Source organism: Eschrichtius robustus, chromosome 3 (genome assembly GCF_028021215.1).
Source record: "Eschrichtius robustus isolate mEscRob2 chromosome 3, mEscRob2.pri, whole genome shotgun sequence".
NCBI classification, from domain to species: Eukaryota; Metazoa; Chordata; class Mammalia; order Artiodactyla; family Eschrichtiidae; genus Eschrichtius; species Eschrichtius robustus.
This window is the reverse complement of record NC_090826.1, coordinates 115,989,905-116,008,075: the sequence shown is the minus strand read 5'-3', so window position 1 is coordinate 116,008,075 and position 18,171 is coordinate 115,989,905. Positions and strand designations below refer to the sequence as shown.

General features: G+C 39.5%; 1 protein-coding gene across 1 annotated transcript; it reads left to right on the top strand.

The window, feature by feature from the left end:
• Window positions 1-840: 840 nt before the first annotated feature.
• AIM2 (absent in melanoma 2) lies at window positions 841-15,617 on the top strand. The gene is given in 8 exon segments (XM_068537605.1): window positions 841-882; window positions 8,615-8,705; window positions 8,708-8,757; window positions 10,769-10,813; window positions 10,815-11,081; window positions 11,084-11,126; window positions 11,129-11,187; window positions 15,483-15,617. Coding segments are annotated over 8 exon segments (732 nt in total).
• The last annotated feature ends 2,554 nt before the right edge of the window (window positions 15,618-18,171 follow it).

Here is an 18,171-nt window from a genome sequence, read left to right as displayed (position 1 = left end):
CCTAAACCTACCTAAAAGAATTTAGATAGGGGGCCTCTACCAGAAAGAGAGCTATTACCAAAGGTAGCTTTTTACATCAGAAAGACTTATCTGCATGGTAGGGCAAACATCTATTTACCAAACATCTGTTCTTCTTATCTTCCTGTGAATTTTCTTCCTCCCTTTTGAAGCCCCAGACCCCTACCCCCTTCTGCTTAGCTCAGGATGGTATATAAGCCTCAGTTGCCTGGACTTCTTTGAGTCTCATATTATTTTATGGGGCTCCCATAAGGTTTAAATCAGGGGTCCCCAACCCCTGGGCTAGGGACCCGTCGCCGTCCCTGGCCTGTTAGGAACCCAGCTGCACAGCAGGAAGTGAGCAGCAGGTAAGCAAGTGAAGCTTCATCTGTATTTACAGCCACTCCCCATCGCTCTCATGACTGCCTGAGTTCCGCCTCCCGTCAGATCAGCCGCGGAATAATAAATGTAATGTGCTTGAATCATCCTGAAACTATCTCCCACCCGCGCGCGTGGAAAAATTGTCTTCCATGAAACTGGTCCCTGGTGCCAAAAAGGTTGGGGACCGCTGGTTTAAATTACAGACCCTTCCTGCCACATTGGATTGTTCCAGTTACTGATATATCCTGAGCCAATCTCTGTTTTGCCTTGTCTCTTTGGATGTAGTTCCATGGAATGCTGATGCCTCCAGCAGAATAAGCCCTCCTACTGAGTCAGCACCCCAGCTTCATCTCCACTCTTCTCACCTTGCTCTCCCCTCTACTTCAGTCTGCATTGCTCAGAATTTTAAGCCACTTTATTTCAGCCAAGTTGTTATGAAGCTAAATCAGAGCTAATGACATGATGCGGGAAACAGGAAAATTCATAACCAGGGATATAGGACAGGTAATCAAACTGAGGAGCACATTACATGGGAAAGCACATGAGTTGGGCCATGAATCAGTTGGATACTCAGATATCTCGGCCTTAAAATTCTAAAGTCCTAAAGACATATCAAAACTTCTCCCATGCATACCTTTCCATCTATGGTAAATGAATTCCTCCTTTCTTATTTTTGCTTACCACCCAATTTTCCAAACTAGAAACTTGAGATAATTGCCTTTTTCTCTCTCTCTTTTACCTTTAATTGTTGGTGAGTGCCTGTGGATCAACCTCCCTAAACTCCAATCCCTCCTCTTCCACACTGTTGTTTCCATTTTGCAATTCCTTAAGGCCCTAGTATATATCCTGGAAACTCAAGATCCAAACATAAAAATATAAGCCATGTTGAGAGCGATTTAGATCCATCATGGGGAATACAATTCTTTGGCCAGAAGGGAACTTAAGAGGGCACAAAATCCACACATCTATATCTGCGTTGGACCGGACACCAACCATGAACCATTTTCTCCTTAAAGGCAGCATGGCACAGTAGAAAGAGCATGACTTTTGTAATCAAATAGATGGAGATTAATCCAGGCTCTGCCACTGACTGTCTGTGTATTCTAGGACAAATTATACAGTCTCTCTGATTTGCAATTTCCCTTTTTGTAAGATGGAGATAATAAAATTATCTATATCAGGGCACTGTTCTGTAGATTAAATTAGTAAATTAATTTATACAAAAATAATCACTGGACCCAGGCTCTGTGCCAGTCACCCTTCCATATGCTGGAAATAAAACAGGAAACAAAATAGAAAAAGATCTTTACCATTATGGAGTGTACATTCTAGTGGGTGGAGACATGAATAAAATGACTAAAACATATAGAATAGAAAGTGATAAGTACAAACCAAATACACTTAGAAAAAGGTCTTTTAGGCAGACAAAAACCCAACAGTTACAAATGTCTTTGAAATATGAGTGTTCCTGGAAGCTTGAGGAACTCTGAGGAGGCCAGTGTGACTGGAGTGGAATGAAGGAGAAAACTGTGGAAGATAAGGTCAGTGAAGTGATCATTGTCTTGTATGACTATACTGGCCATTTACAGTGGACACTTGTTCTAGTTGGTCAATCCTTGTGCCATGCAGTTTGCTAAATATTTCTTAATATCACCTGTGCTTATAGGCTGGTTAGGAGATAAAGTGTGGAAACTGTCTAGCCAGGGTCCAGAACATGGTGAAATGAATGAACTGCCAGGAGAGAGCAAGTGGATATTTCTGGAAAATAAATTTTAATTGAAAATCAGGAGTAGAACATTATGGTGGTTAGGAAATAAGATAGATTAAGAATTCAGAAAGCAAAAACCAAAATGCAGTGACAAGCAATTATGTGCAAAATTTAAGGTGAAAGGTATATCTGAGGAGGGCTAGGGTTAGAAAGGTTAGGCATGAGAGGGAAGTTGGAACACTTGCACCAAGTGGGAATTTAGTTAAATTATAAGGTGGAATTCTTTTCTTTCCAATGCAAATGCTTCTCCATATAGTCTTTCTTCTCTCCCATTCTGCAATCTGAATCTCAAATTTATTTTCTTTTACTTTTTCTTTTTCCCAAACTAATACCGTAAACCTTGGATAATTCTGGTGGCAGAAAAGGCATCAGTGGCTCTGTGATGATCTCCCCATTTTAAGTAGAATAAAGATGAGACTCAGTGCTGGAGCAGGAAAGGAGACTGAACCTCTATGAAAACATCAGGGGTGATGTAGCTCAGTTCTGTCCTACTGTACACACCTAGAACTGGTGCCATTAATCTCATCTGCATAGCACGGCACAGGGAAAGTATATGAATGGATGCAGTTCCTGGTTCATCATAGCTATTGTTCTCTGACCCTTACAATAGTGGACAAGGCATACTTTCCAACCTCTCTGCCTTTTCTGCTATTTTCATCCCCTATTTGATCATTTCGTCTGAGACAGACCATCCTCCAGGAGGGTTTCTCTGATGATACTTGCTAGAACAAGAATTCCTTTACTCTGCTTTATTTCAGGATTTCCTCTTTTTACTCTCAAGATTTTCTCAGATATTACTTTACACTAAAATTGGTGATGAGATGCTTTACTGTTGAAAACATTGAACTCTCCACCCTAATGTCTAATTTTGAGACTGTCCCGTTACTAAAATATATAATTTACTAAGATTTACTCAGCAAAGGGGGCAAAATGAATTAGAACATAAATTTCACAGTATTTTTTTTTTTTTTTACTTGATATATATTGACTTACTGAGATGAGGGAAATAATTTAAAAGTACTGGAGTAGTGGTGTTTGGATTCAGAATTTTCTTTCCTTTTAGTTTCGTATTGGGGCTTAAGAATTTTGGCCCAAGGAAAGAAGCTCTTAAGCACCTAAATAAATGTTCCTGTATTCTTAAATTGGTTAAGCCATCACCTCATGAGTGTCAGAAGGAAAAAAAAAAAGGAATTATTGACACGCAAGTGGTAGAAAGTTATTGGAGGAAATGCTTACCGACTTGGCCAGTCTTGTTCCCCAGCCATGACGAATAGACCGCTTCTCAGGCTTATAAAGCCAAACACTGATGTAAGCACTTCACTCTGGGACTCTAGTCTTGGGATCACCAATTAACAAAGTAAAGAACAGGATGACTTTGGGAACAGGGATATAACTCCTCCAGGGGTTTGAAATATGACAAGTTATTGCTTCTTAGTGTTATGACAGTAATTTAGGGATTGTGTAATTTTGTAGTTTCAAAATGTATTGATATATCCAGAATAAAAATACAACCGTGGTGTCAATTATTATTGTATTCACCAGTGAAAATACGGTTTAAAATAACTAATAGCAGAAATGCATTCAGATAAACTCCATGATTGATTTGGTATCAGCTTACAAGTTTACACAAACTGAATTACTTTAAATTTCCCTGTACTATACCATGTTTTACTTCTTTCTTAGAATCTAGGTTAGCTGGTATAATGGTACAATAGAAAGTTGGATTATTTTCTTTGGGATAGAAGTTTCCAAGTTACTTACCTTGAATATATTTTGACGTAAAACTTAGATTTTAAGAAGCCTTCTCAACCATTCTTCCTTTTGAAATCATTCTATAAGGAGACATGTGAGTTGACAACTGTGATTTATTCTGGCTTTCATCTGCACTATTCCGGGCTTAGAAAGCCCAGGTAGAGAATATGCACTGAGGAGATAAATGTAAATGATGTAAATGATGAATGTAAATGATGATATAAGCACATGATGCTACACTGATATAAATTGTTATCTAGTTTCTAAGGCACTTTACAGAAGGGACTGATTGCGTTTTGCATTGTATTTTCCTCTGCTCAGCGAAGTTAGAAGACGTAGGTTTTAGAGATGGCCTCAAGGTGGCAGTAACTACACGTAATTGCCCCAAGTAACCCAAAGCTTTGTGATTTTTCTGAGGGTGAGCCAGGAATCTAGAAGTGTTGGTGAACATAGGCTGAAGATATTTAGGAATGTCTTTTGTTTTTTCTCTAAACTGAAGAATTCATTCCTCTCTGTCCAGGATAGCACCAAATTTCCCCTACTGCAATTTTTCCTCCTTTTGGTGTTGTAATGATCCTAGAATTTTATTATCCTGACTAGGTAAAAATGATCCAATATGGGACAAGATTTCACTAAGAGAATCTGGTTGGAAAGTTATGAATGACTGGTAGCTGGTAGCTCTGTACTCCATATAAGAAGTCAGTTAGGTTCCTATTTTATTTAAAAATTCCATCCTGGAGTATTCTTAGTTCTACTTTGTACATAGCAAATTTATTTGTGCTCCATGCCACCCTTAACTATTCTGGTAGGAAACCAGTTTTTGTTTTGTTTCCTGTAGGGTTCATCTTCCATCCTTTGTTGAAGGTTCTTTCTGCATAACCAGGCATGTGTGCACACAGACTGCTGTATAAGGTTCTTCTCACAACCTCTCCTCATGTGCCATAGAGCAGAGCAGAGCAGAGGGAACTATACTCAATATCTTGTAATAACCTATAATGGAAAAAGAATCTGAAAAAAAAATAAAACTGAATCACTTTGCTGTATGCTTGAAACTAACACAACATTGTAAGTTATACTTAAATACAAAAAAAAAAAAAAAAAAAAAAAACCCAGAGAATGCTGTTCCCTCCACCACAACCTCCCCCCACCCCCCCACCAAATAATTGGAAAAGGACATCTTGAGACATGGTATTTTAAAAACCAAGACTAGAAGTTGGCTTTTCATGAAGAAATATAACTTGGCCATAGTCCTAGGGCATCCAAGGCAGATGATACAGCTGCACTGTGGTGTCACTGGTGAGGGGCCAGCATGTCATCCACCCATCCATCCACTTACCCATTCAGTAAATATCCCTTGAGTTATCTAATAGGTGACAGGAACTCTTTTAGGTTCTGGTGATAAAACAGGGAGTTAAAAACAAATCCAAGTTTTACAGAGCTTACATTCTAATGAGAGAGGTAGATCTTTTTCTTGACCACAAATTAATGAATTAATAAGCTGAGGTAAGAGTTCCAACTGAAAGGACAGTGGTCGTTGCAGAGCATGTGTCAAAGAAACCTAGCAACAGCCAGGAGTTAGAGTGGGATTTGGTAAGCTGAGGCTTCTCTTGAGAAGTGACTTTTGTGCTAAACTCTGAAAATGAACAGGAATGAAAAGTATCTTCAGTCAGAGGAAACACAGTGTGAAAAAGGCCTGTGGCAGGAGTTTGACTTGCTGGAGGGCTTGAAAGAAAACCAGTGTGGCTGAAGTACAGGGAATCTCTGAAGGGTGGTATGATGCCCTTTGAGAGAAGACAATGTAAGTCCTGTGGAACATGATTAGATTTCTTTGTTTTTATCAGATGTGATTGATCTAAAGGTTTGGGGACATAGAGTGTTACTAGATTTCATTTTATAGTGAAACTTCTGGATACTATTTGGGAAAAAATGAGTAGCCAGTTTGACTTTGGGGAGAACAACTATTACCATAGGTCTGGAAGAGATAATAGTAACTTTGATTTGCTTATAAAATGGAAATGGAGGAAAATATACTGAATTTAGAGAGATTTGAGAAGTATTAAGATTTGGTGATAGATTGGAAATGAAAAGTTAGTGAATAGGCATTGTCAGGGAGGATACTTTAGTTTTATTCAAATAATTTAAGTTACCAGGTGAAATATACATTTATATATAAATATATATACACTTTATACATGTAAATATATATATTATATATATATATACATTTTGGTATATATGTGTATATATATACTACTTTTTACCATATTATATCACAAATATAGAAGGTACACAGATCTTAAGAATACAGCTCAATAAATTATCAAAAAGTAAATGCAAGATGATATACCATCTTGGTCAGTAAATTTTATTAACACCCCTGTAGTCCCTTTTGTGCTCCCTCTAAGATTCACACTCACAGATAGCCATTATCTTGAATTCTAACACCATAGACTAGTTTTGCCTGTTTTTGAATATAAAAGGAATTTTACAATGCAAGTTATTTTGTGTCTTTCTTTTTTCAAATGACATTAGTATAATTTCATCCATGATGTAGTTTGTAGCAGTAGTTTGTTCATTTTAATTTCTGTATAACATTTCATGTTTTAGTTTTATACATATAAATATATATATAGTTTTATACATATATATGAGAGAGAGAGTCTACTGTTGATTGTTATTTGGGGCCATTATGAATAGTGCTGCTATGATCACTTATGTTTGTTATAAATATTATGAATATTAAGTATGTCTTTTCATTTAAATATACCCATACGTATGCAATTATATAAGTATATATATAATATTGTGTATGTGCGTGAATCTTTCTTTTGGCTGTACACCTGTGAATGCAATTACTGGATAGTAAGGCTAGTATTTATTGAATTTTATCAAACAGTGCCCAACTATTTTCTGAAGTGGTGTAGCAATTTGAGAATTCTATTTAGTTCACAGTTTTTTTAAAAAAAATCTTATTTACTTAAAAAATATTTGCCATTTTTTAAAGAGTATTTTAATATGCATTTTTCTGATAAATTTTGAGGTTGAGCGCTGTTTATGTTTATATGGTTATTGACCATTTGTATATCTTATTTAGCAAAGTGACAATACATTTTTTTTTGCCTACTTATCTGGTGGTGTGTCTACCTTTTAAACATGTGTGGATGAGAGTTATTTATATTCTGGATACCAGTACTTTTTTATATATACACATAAAGTATCAAAAAGTGAACCCCCTGGCCAGGTACACTACTATCTCAGTCAATAAATGGAAATGTATCTATTCTCTCACTTTGTGGCTTGGTTTTCACACTCTTAATGGTACGTTTTGGGGAATTGGATGAATTGATGCTGTGGTAAGCTTTAAACACGTTATCACACCTTGCATTGTGATCATGCAGATACTCATCAGGAGGTGAAGATTCCATATCTTAACCTCTGAATCTGGGTGTAGGCATGTGACTTGCTTTAGCCAATGGGGCATTAGGAAACATGAAGAACAGATGTGAAAACCGTGTGTACATTGGAGCTTGCCTTCTCTTGTTTCTGGGAACCATTCTGCCCTACTGTGAACAAACCTTGCTTAGCATTTAGGTGATGAGACACCACAAGGGGTGAAGCCCCAGTTATCACAGTCTTCCCAGCATCTCAGCTGAAGTCCCAGACATGTGTGTATGAGAAGCCATCTGCTCATTCAGCTTCACTGAGCCAGCCAAGATTGGAAGAACTGCTCAGACAATCTACAGAATTATAAGAGATAGTAATGTTTGTTTTTTTAAGCCACTAAGCTTTGGGGTGGTTTATTATGCAGTAAAAGTAAAACTTATGCACTCCCCCCGTCTTTTGTGCTAATATTATGATTATTATTATTATACATTTTACCTCTACATGTTATAATCACATACAGTGTCATCATTATCACCATCACTGTCCTCATCATTGTTGTGGTATTAAACTGTCAATACTCTTCATATTTACCCATGTATTTGCCTTTTTTTTTTAATAAATTTATTTATTTTTTCTATTTTTGGCTGCATTGAGTCTTCGTTGCTGCGCGCCGGCTTTCTCTAGTTGCGGCAAGCGGGGGTCACCCTTCGTTGTGGTGCGTGGGCTTCTCACTGCGGTGGCTTCTCTTGTTGCGGAGCACAGCCTCTAGGTGCACGGGCTTCAGTAGTTGTGGCTCGCGGGCTCTAGAGCGCAGGCTCAGTAGTTGTGGCGCACGGGCTTAGTTTCTCCACGGCATGTGGGATCTTCCCGGACTAGGGCTCGAACCCATGTCCCCTGCATTGGCAGGTGGATTCTTAACCACTGTGCGACCAGGGAAGCCCCATGTATTTGCCTTTTAAAGTGTTCTTCATTATTTCTGTAAGTTCCTGTTTCTGTGCGACATTTCTTTCTCCTAGCCTGAACATTTTCCATTGTTATTTCTTACAGTAGATTTCTGGTCAATATATTCTCCTGGATTTGGTCTGACAACATTTATGTAAGAGGCAGAATGTCTTTATGTATCATTATATTCCTGTTCCTATATCTCTGAAGGTATTTACCTACTGCTACAATATGCTGAAGCAGCTGCAGGTGTGTGTGATCCCAGCGCACGTTTTGACTCAAGATAATTTTCTTGTATTCCCGAGAGGAAATATCTACATTTTCCTCAGCTACCTATGTTTATCTTTTCTGGGTTAATGTGTATTTATTTACTTTTAACCCATTGATAAGAAATGCAAATGGAAAAAAGGAGCAAAGCTAGTGAAAGAGAGAAGTCAAGCTGAAGTGATTCCTGTTGTTTCTGCAGCTCCCAGAAATGATATCATGAACATGCCTCACTGGAAGCCTCTCCTCATATTAGGCGTGATGGGCAAGTGCAGGGGCCTCAGTCCTTGTAAGACATCCTCCAGTCACTCTCCTTGTCACTTCCCATATTGGAGTCCCCTGTTCTTTATCGCACAGCATGCAAGTAAAGAGAGCAAGGCTGTAATATGAAAGGTATGTCTGGGTAACAAAAAGGGAAATTGCTTCAGTTCATCAGATTAAACACCTACTGAGCTCCTAATCTCTGCCAGGCTCTGGGCATCTTAACACATTGTTACAGGGTGGATTCTATAAGAAGAAAACTCTGGAATAGACAGTTGTTTTCAGGCAGTATATGTGAGGGTGTTCTCAGGATTAATACCTGCAAGGGAATGACATATAGAAGAAGAGGCAAAATTTCAGCTCCAATGCATTGCAGCAAAGACCCCAGCAAATCCCACAGGGAGCTCAGGAGATGGGAATACCTTTCAGAGTTGTCATAATTTGGATACAGGAAGGAAGACCTTTATGCACCTGCACTAAGATGAGGTAGCCCTCTTCAGGCAAGAGTGATCCCTTGAGAGGGTCTTGGCTTCTGTAAGAATGATTACCTTTCCTAAAGAGGAGCAGCAGACAACATATGGGAGACTCAACACAGAATTCACCACAAGCGGGCAATGTCATTCCCTGTGAGGCAGGTATCATATCATTTTATAGATGCATGAACTCTGGAAACTGATTATACATACTCTCTTCCTTTTGTCTAGAGCAACCACTTTCTCTGGGCAGGGAGACAAGATTCAGGTGTAAGCAGTGTCTTCCAGTCATCAGTAATGGAAATATACATTATCCAGCTATAGGTACGTAGTACAAAGAGAAGAAATCTTGGAGTAGACCTAAGTGAAGCTGACATTTTCCTGAATTTGTTCAAATAGAGTCTGTTTCATGGTCCATCAGTGTCCTCTAATGGATAGACATTTCCTGCACTCCAGGTCCTACTGGAGATTCCACTCAGGAGGTCCTACACTTGGCCTTATATGTCTCTGTTTTTCTCTATTCCCCTTTGAGTTTGGACAGCAACTTGCTTTTCAAAAGTAGCATTTGCTTCTAAAACAACACCCCGATCTCCTATCTCTGTTAATTTGGAAAAGCACAAAGAAAATAATTACCTATAATCTTATCACCTAGAGAAAACCATATTTGATATTGGTAAATATCTCTCTAGTGTGATTGTGTGTGTGACTTAATGTTTATTTATCTAATAAGAAACACACTGTATATTTTGTTTGGGACCTTTACCTTTTTTGAATCAATTTATCATACTATTCCTCTAAAACAGTTTTAATATTTATATAGTATTCTCTCGTCTGACTACCACATATTTAATTTAATCAAATCCCTGTTTTTTATATTTTAATTATTTCAGTTTTTTAGAATTACAAATAACAAGATATAATTCTTTTATATAAATCTTAGCAGCTAGTTCATTATTTCTAAGTGTAAATTCATAAAAGTAGAGTTGATTCTTCTTTTTAACTCATTTGTAGGATCTCAGACCTAGGTCACTCCCTTTACTCACATCTAACTTAATCTGTCATTTTATCAAGCACAGGAGCATCTCTAAAAATTTGGGAAGGTTTGTGCAGATAATTGAACTCCCTTACTTTTATACCAGAGTAAAATGAATATTCAGGACAGTATTGGGTGGAGGAATGAGGACATCTTGTGTCCTAATGGAGTCAATAGAAGGACCAGATTCACCCCTTTGCCTTGTAAGCAATGTCTCAGAGATCTGATGGGCTCTTCACATACAGTAGAAAAGCAAGGATGCAGTTCAGGGAGTCTGCCTCCAAAGCTGGTAATATGGTCTCATCTGAAAGTAGGACATGAAATCTTGCCTATGCACTCTCTTGTCTATCTAGATAATTCTAGATCTCATATCTCTTCCTAACCCCTCTATATCTCTTCTTTGACTCCATCTGCCTTGGCTGGCTTTCGGAGGTTTAATATCATGAATGAAGTAATGTTTCCTCAATAGTACCTTCTTTACTCAAGCTGAAGTCTTTCTTCTGTTGCCTTCAGCCTGAATGGAAAAAGATGGTGGCCTAGCAGGAATCCATCAGGCAAGAGCATTGCAGAAAGGCCTGTGACAGTCATGGTGCTGAAAGCAATGAAGCCTTTTGAATTTGAGACCCAAGAAGGAAAACAATAGATGTTTCACACTGCAGTGGCTATGGAGAGTGCGTTCTTTTATGTAAAAGTTTTCAATAAATAGATGAAGGATAAATACACTCCAAAAAAAATTATGATATCAAAATATTATTGGCACAGTTGTTTCCTGGAAGCAAATAGTGCTTCCCTTGTGTGTGATGTCGAATCTGACCAACAGATCAGTGTGTCCCACAGCACATTATCGGAAAACCTGGTGAAACCCCAAAGATCGTAAGCTTCAAACTCAGCCACATAAAACAATTGTGAATAGGCTGTTTGTAGTCCAGAAGGTAATTATATATAATTTTATGTTGATTAATAGGAATCGTTTATTCTCCTCTATAAGCTTGGAGAGACTTTAGAAATTATTCATTTCAAAATATTTTTATAGAGTGGACTTTCAAGATGGCGGAGGAGTAAGACATGGAGATCACCTTCCTCCCCACAAATACATCAAAAATACATGTACATGTGGAACAACTCCTACAGAGCACCTACTGAATGCTGGCAGAAGACCTCAGACTTCCCAAAAGACAAGAAAATCCCCATATATCTGGGTAGGGCAAAAGAAAAAAGAAAAAACAGAGACAAAAGAATAGGGATGGGACCCGCACCTCTGAGAGGGAGATGTGAAGGAGGAAAAGTTTCCACACGCTAGGAAACCCCTTCACTGGTGGATACAGGGTGTGGGTTCCGGGGGGGGGGGGAGCTTCAGAGCCACCGAGGAGAATGCAGCAACAGGGGTGCAGAGGGCAAAGTGGAGAGATTCCCACACAGAGCATCGGTGTCGACCAGCACTCACCAGCCTGAGAGGCTTGCCTGCTCACCCACCAGGGAGGGTGGGGGCTGGTAGCTGAGGCTCGGGCTTCGGAGGAGGTCAGACCCCAGGGAGAGGACTGGGGTTGGCTGCGTGAACACAGCCTGAAGGGGGCTACTGTTCCACAGCTAGCCGGGAGGGAGTCCGGGAAAAAGTCTGGAGCTGCCGAAGAGGCAAGAGACCATTGTTTTGGGGTATGTGAGGTGAGAGGATTCCTTCCCTGTCTTTCCACAGAAGGCAGAGCACCACCTAAACAAGCTCCAGAGATGGGCATGAGCTGCAACTATCAGCGCAGACAGCAGAGACGGGCATGAAACGCTAATGCTGCTGTTGCAGCCACCAAGAATCCTGTGTGCAAGCACAGGTCACTATCCACACACCGCCCCCCCCCCCCCCCACACCAGGAACCTGTGCAGCCTGCCACTGCCTGGGTCCCATAATCCAGGGACAACTTCCTGGGGAGAACACACAGTGTGCCTCAGGCTGTTAAACAAAGAAGAGAAAGGGAAATCTCTCTGTGCAGCCTCAGGAGCAGTGGCTTAAATCCCCACAATCAACTTGAGGTACCCTTAATCTGTGGAATACCTGAATAGACAATGAATCAACCCAAAATTGAGGTGGTGGATTTTGGGAGCAACTGTAGACTTGGGGTTTGCTGTCTGCAACTGACTTGTTTCTGATTTTTATGTTTATCTTAGTATAGTTTTTAGCGCTTGTTATCATTGGTGGATTTGTTTATTGGTTTGGTTGCTCTCTTCTTTTTTTAAAATTACATTTATATTTTTTATTTTAATAATTTTCTTTTACTACATTTTATTTTATTTTTTTATTTTACTTTTCTTAAATTATCATTTTTTCTTTCTTTTTTTCTCCCTTTTCTTCTGAGCCATGTGGCTGACAGGGTCTTGCTGCTCTGGTCTGGTGTCAGGCCTGAGCCTCTGAGGTGGGAGAGCCGAGTTCAGGACATTGGACCACCAGAGACCTCCTGGCCACATGTAATATCAATTGGCAAGAGCTCTCCCAGGGATCACCGTCTCAACTCTAAGACCCAGCTCCACCCAATGGCCAGCAAGATCCAATGCTGGACACCTCATGCCAAACAACTAACAAGACAAGAACACAAACCCACCCATGAGCAGAGAGGCTGCCTAAAATCATAATAAGGTCACAGACACCCCAAAACACACCACTGGATGTGGTCCTGCCCACCAGAAAGACAAGATCCAGCCTCATCTACCAGAACACAGGCACTAGTTCCCTCCACCAGGAAGCCTACACAAGTCACTGAACCAAACTTACAGACTGGGGGCAGACACCAAAAACAACGGGAACTATGAACCTGCAGCCTGTGAAAAGGAGACCCCAAACACAGTAAGTTAAGCAAAATGAGAAGACAGAGAAATATGCAGCAGATGAAAGAGTAAGGTAAAAACCCGCCAGACCAAACAAATGAAGAGGAAATAGGCAGTCTACCTGAAAAAGAATTCAGAGTAATGATAGTAAAGATGATCCAAAATCTTGGAAATAGAATGGAGAAACTACAAGAAACATTTAACAAGAACCTAGAAGAACTAAAGAGCAAACAAACAATGATGAACAACACAATAAATGAAATTAAAAATTCTTGGGGGCGCCTTCAAGATGGCAGAGAAGTAAGACACGGAGATCACCTTCCTCCCCACAAATACACCACAACTGCATCTACATGTGGAACAACTCCTCCAGAACACCCACTGAACGCTGGCAGAAGACTTCAGACTTCCCAAAAGGCAAGAAACTCCCCTTGCACCTGGGTAGGGCAAAGGAAAAAAGGAAAAACAGAGAAAAAAGAATAGGGACAGGACCTGCACCTCTGGGAAGGAGCTGTGAAGGAGGAAAAGTTTCCACACACCAGGAAGCCCCTTCACTGGTGGAGTTGGGGGATGTAAAGGGGGGAAGCTCTGGAGCCACGGAGGAGAGCACAGCAACAGGGGTGCGGAGGGCAAAGTGGGAGAGATTCCCGCACAGAAGATCAGTGCCAACAAGCACTCACCAGCCTGAGAGGTCTGTGATCTTTGATGTTACTACCGAAATTGTTTTGGAGTGCCATGAACCACACACTCATATAAGATGGTGAATTTCTTTGATAAATTTTATGTGTGTTCTGACTGCTCCATTGATGGGCCATTCCCCCATCTCTCTCCCTCTCGTTGGGCCTCCCTATTCCCTGAGACAAAACAATATTGAAATTAGGCCAATTAATAACCCTACAGAGGCCTCTTAAGTGTTCAAGTGAAAGGAAGAGTCACATATCCCTCATGTTAAATCAAAAACTAGACATGATTAAGCTTAGTGAGGAAGGCAAAAAAAGAGGCCAATAGCTAGGCCTCTTGCACCAAATAGACAAGTTGTGAATGCACAAGAAAAGTTTTTAAAGGAAATTAAAAATATTGTCCCAGTGAACACATGAATGATAAGAAAGCAAAATAGCCTTATTGTTGATATGGAAAAAGTTTTCGTGGTCTGGATAGAAGGTCAAACCAGCCACAACATTCCCAGGGTAAGGCCCTGACACTCTTCAATTCTATGAAGGCTGAGAGATAGATGATGGTCAGCTGTTTTTAGCAAAATGTATTTTTTGATTAAGGTATATGCATTAATGCTCTTGCACACTTAATAGGCTACAGTATAGTGTAAACATAGCTTTTATATGCACTGGGAAAGCAAAAAAGTTGTGTGTCATTTTATTGCAATATTCACTTTATCACAGTGGTCTGGAACTGAACCCATAATATCTCCAAGGTATGCCTGCACTGGAATGCAAACAGATCAAATACAAAGGCTGACATATCCAGGCACTCAGAAATGCACATGCTCTTCGATCTTGCCAGTGCTCAGGCTCTCAATGAGATATCCCAATCCTTCCTTCACAGCATGGCACCAGGAATAACTTTTGCCCCTTCCTTCCACCTTTTCTCTCAGTAAGAACTTTCCCTTCAACTCTTGGCATTGAGTACATCTGCTCCTTCCTCTCTCTTGTTCTCCAACAACTCCTGCCTGTCCACATGCACTCACGCTGGGTGTGAGTGCATATCTCATTTCAGGGTCCCAACCAAGAATTGGGGGTGGTGACTCAAAAGACAGGAATTCACTAAAGAAGATAGGTGAGAGTGGAAGAAGAGCCCCTCAGACGGGAAGAGAAAAAAGGATGCAGCCCATAGCAATGTGACACAGTGTGAGTGAAGGGAGAAATGTATAATCAGGGTCATCTCATTGTTTATCTTCACCTCTTTCTTCTTCAAGGTCATCAAGGCCAGGAAAAGCAAGGAACAACCATTCAATCCTGAATCATATATGGAAACCTGATTAGAGCTGTTCTTCTAAAAACCTGGATGTCATTAATATTGATGTTTATGGAGCTAAGATCTAAGTACAGAAAAAATATATATATACTTTTAGTATATATATATATAAAAATATATATATATATGTTTGAAATACAGCAATATATATACTAGCTATTAATTCTTAGGAATGGGGTGCTAGGGTGCTTTTCACCTTCTTTTTTATACTTTTCTATACTATCTCCATGCCATATTTTGCATCTATAACTTTTATAATTTGGAAAACATAATAAGCATCATGTTTTTTCCTATAGGCATGCCTCCCGAGGAGTCTAATTCATTGGTTTGTTGCTTAAAAGCAAATAGTCTGTGGCCTGCAAATCAGATAGGGACACCTAAGCCTCAAGCAATATTTGAATTTATACTTTGGGTGTGATCTTTACAGGATGTAACTCTGGTCAAGAATGAACAGGTTGATGCTCCACCAGAATTGGTGCTCTATAGGGCTAACGCCCAAGCTGAGGCCTTCCAAAGCAGATGGCCGTGCTCACACTCACTGCAAGTTTATCTCATGATGTAACAGGACAGAGTCCATAGCCTATATCCAGGTTTCCTTCTATTTTGACTGAGTCAAAATTAGCCAGACGCTGACTGGAACTGAGCTACTGTCTATCTTCATGGTGAAGGAAGAGCATTTGCTAGGTGAACTTATGTAAACAAAAAGGCAGCGGAATGTTTAGTTTCCTTGAGATTCCAAGTTTTACATAATGTACACTGTTGATATCAAATGAGTCTTTTTTTTTTAAACATCTTTATTGAAGTATAATTGCTTTACAATGGTGTGTTAGTTTCAGCTTTATAACAGAGTGAATCAGTTATACATATACATATGTTCCCATATCTCTTCCCTCTTGCATCTCCCTCCCTCCCACCCTCCCCATCCCACCCCTCTAGGTGGTCACAAAGCACCGAGCTGATCTCCCTGTGCTATGCGGCTGCTTCCCACTAGTTATCTATTTTACATTTGGTAGTGTATATATGTCCATGACACTCTCTTACCCTGTCACATCTCACCCCACCCCCTCCCCATATCCTCAAGTCCATTCTCTAGTAGGTCTGTGTCTTTATTCCCGTCTTGCCACTCGGTTCTTCATGGCCTTTTTTTTTTTTTTTTCCTTAGATTCCGTATATATGTGTTAGCATACTGTATTTGTTTTTCTCTTTCTGACTTACTTCACTCTGTATGACAGACTCTAACTCCATCCACCTCATTACAAATACCTCCATTTCATTTCTTTTTATGGCTGAGTAATATTCCATTGTATATATGTGCCACATCTTCTTTATCCATTCATCTGTCGATGGACATTTAGGTTGCTTCCATGTCCTGGCTATTGTAAATAGAGCTGCAATGAACATTTTGGTACATGACTCTTTATGAACTATGGTTTTCTCAGGGTATATGCCCAGTATTGGGATTGCTGGGTCGTATGGTAGTTCTATTTGTAGTTTTTTAAGGAACCTCCATACTGTTCTCCATAGTAGCTGTACCAATTTACATTCCCACTAACAATACAAGAGGGCTCCCTTTTCTCCACATCCTCTCCAGCATTTATTGTTTGTAGATTTTTTGTTGATGGCCATTCTGACCAGTGTGAGGTGATACCTCATTGTAGTTTTGATTTGCATTTCTCTAATGATTAATGATGTTGAGCATTCTTTCATGTGTCTGTAGGCCATCTGTATATCTTCTTTGGAGAAATGTCTATTTAGGTCTTCTGCCCATTTTTGGATTGGATTGTTCGTTTTTTTGTTATTGAGCTGCATGAGCTGCTTGTAAATCTTGAAGATTAATCCTTTGTCAGTTGCTTCATTTGCAAATATTTTCTCCCATTCTGAGGGTTGTCTTTTGGTCTTGTTTATGGTTTCCTTTGCTGTGCAAAAGCTTTTAAGTTTCATTAGGTCCCATTTGTTTATTTGTGTTCTTATTTCCATTTCTCTAGGAGCTGGGTCAAAAAGAATCTTGCTGTGATTTATGTCATAGAGTGTTCTGCCTATGTTTTCCTCTAAGAGTTTGATAGTGTCTGGCCTTACATTTAGGTCTTTAATCCATTTTGAGTTTATTTTTGTGCATGGTGTCAAGGAGTGTTCTAATTTCATACTTTTACATGTATCTGTCCAATTTTCCCGGCACCACTAATTGAAGAGGCTGTCTTTTCTCCACTGTATATGCTTGCCTCCTTTATCAAAATAAGGTGACCATATGTGCGTGGGTTTATCTCTGGGCTTTCTATCCTGTTACATTGATCATTATTTCTGTTTTTGTGCCAGTACCAAACTGTCTTGATTACTGTAGCTTTGTAATATAGTCTGAAGTCAGGGAGCCTGATTCCTCCAGCTCCATTTTTCGTTCTCAAGATTGCTTTGGCTATTCGGGGTCTTTTGTGTTTCCATACAAATTGTGAAATTTTTTGTTCTAGTTCTGTGAAAAATGCCAGTGGTAGTTTGATAGGGATTGCATTGAATCTGTAGATTGCTTTGGGTAGTAGAGTCATTTTCACAATGTTGATTCTTCCAATCCAAGAACATGGTATATCTCTCCATCTATTTGTATCATCTTTAATTTCTTTCATCAGTGTCTTATAATTTTCTGCATACAGGTCTTTTGTCTCCTTAGGTAGGTTTATGCCTAGGTATTCTTTGCGTTGCAATGGTAAATGGGAGTGTTTCCTTAATTTCTCTCTCAGATTTTTCGTCATTAATGTATAGGGATGCAAGAGATTTCTGTGCATTAATTTTGTATCCTGCTACTTTACCAAATTCATTGATTAGCTCTAGGAGTTTTCTGGTAGCATCTTTAGGATTCTCTATGTATAGTATCATGTCATCTGCAAACAGTGACAGCTTTACTTCTTCTTTTCTGATTTGTATTCCTTTTATTTCTTTTTCTTCTCTGATTGCTGTGGCTAACACTTCCAAAACTATGTTGAATAATAGTGGTGAGAGTGGGCAACCTTGTCTTGTTCCTGATCTTAGTGGAAATGGTTTCAATTTTTCACCATTGAGGACAATGTTGGCTGTGGGTTTGTCATATATGGCCTTTATTATGTTGAGGAAAGTTCCCTCTATGCCTA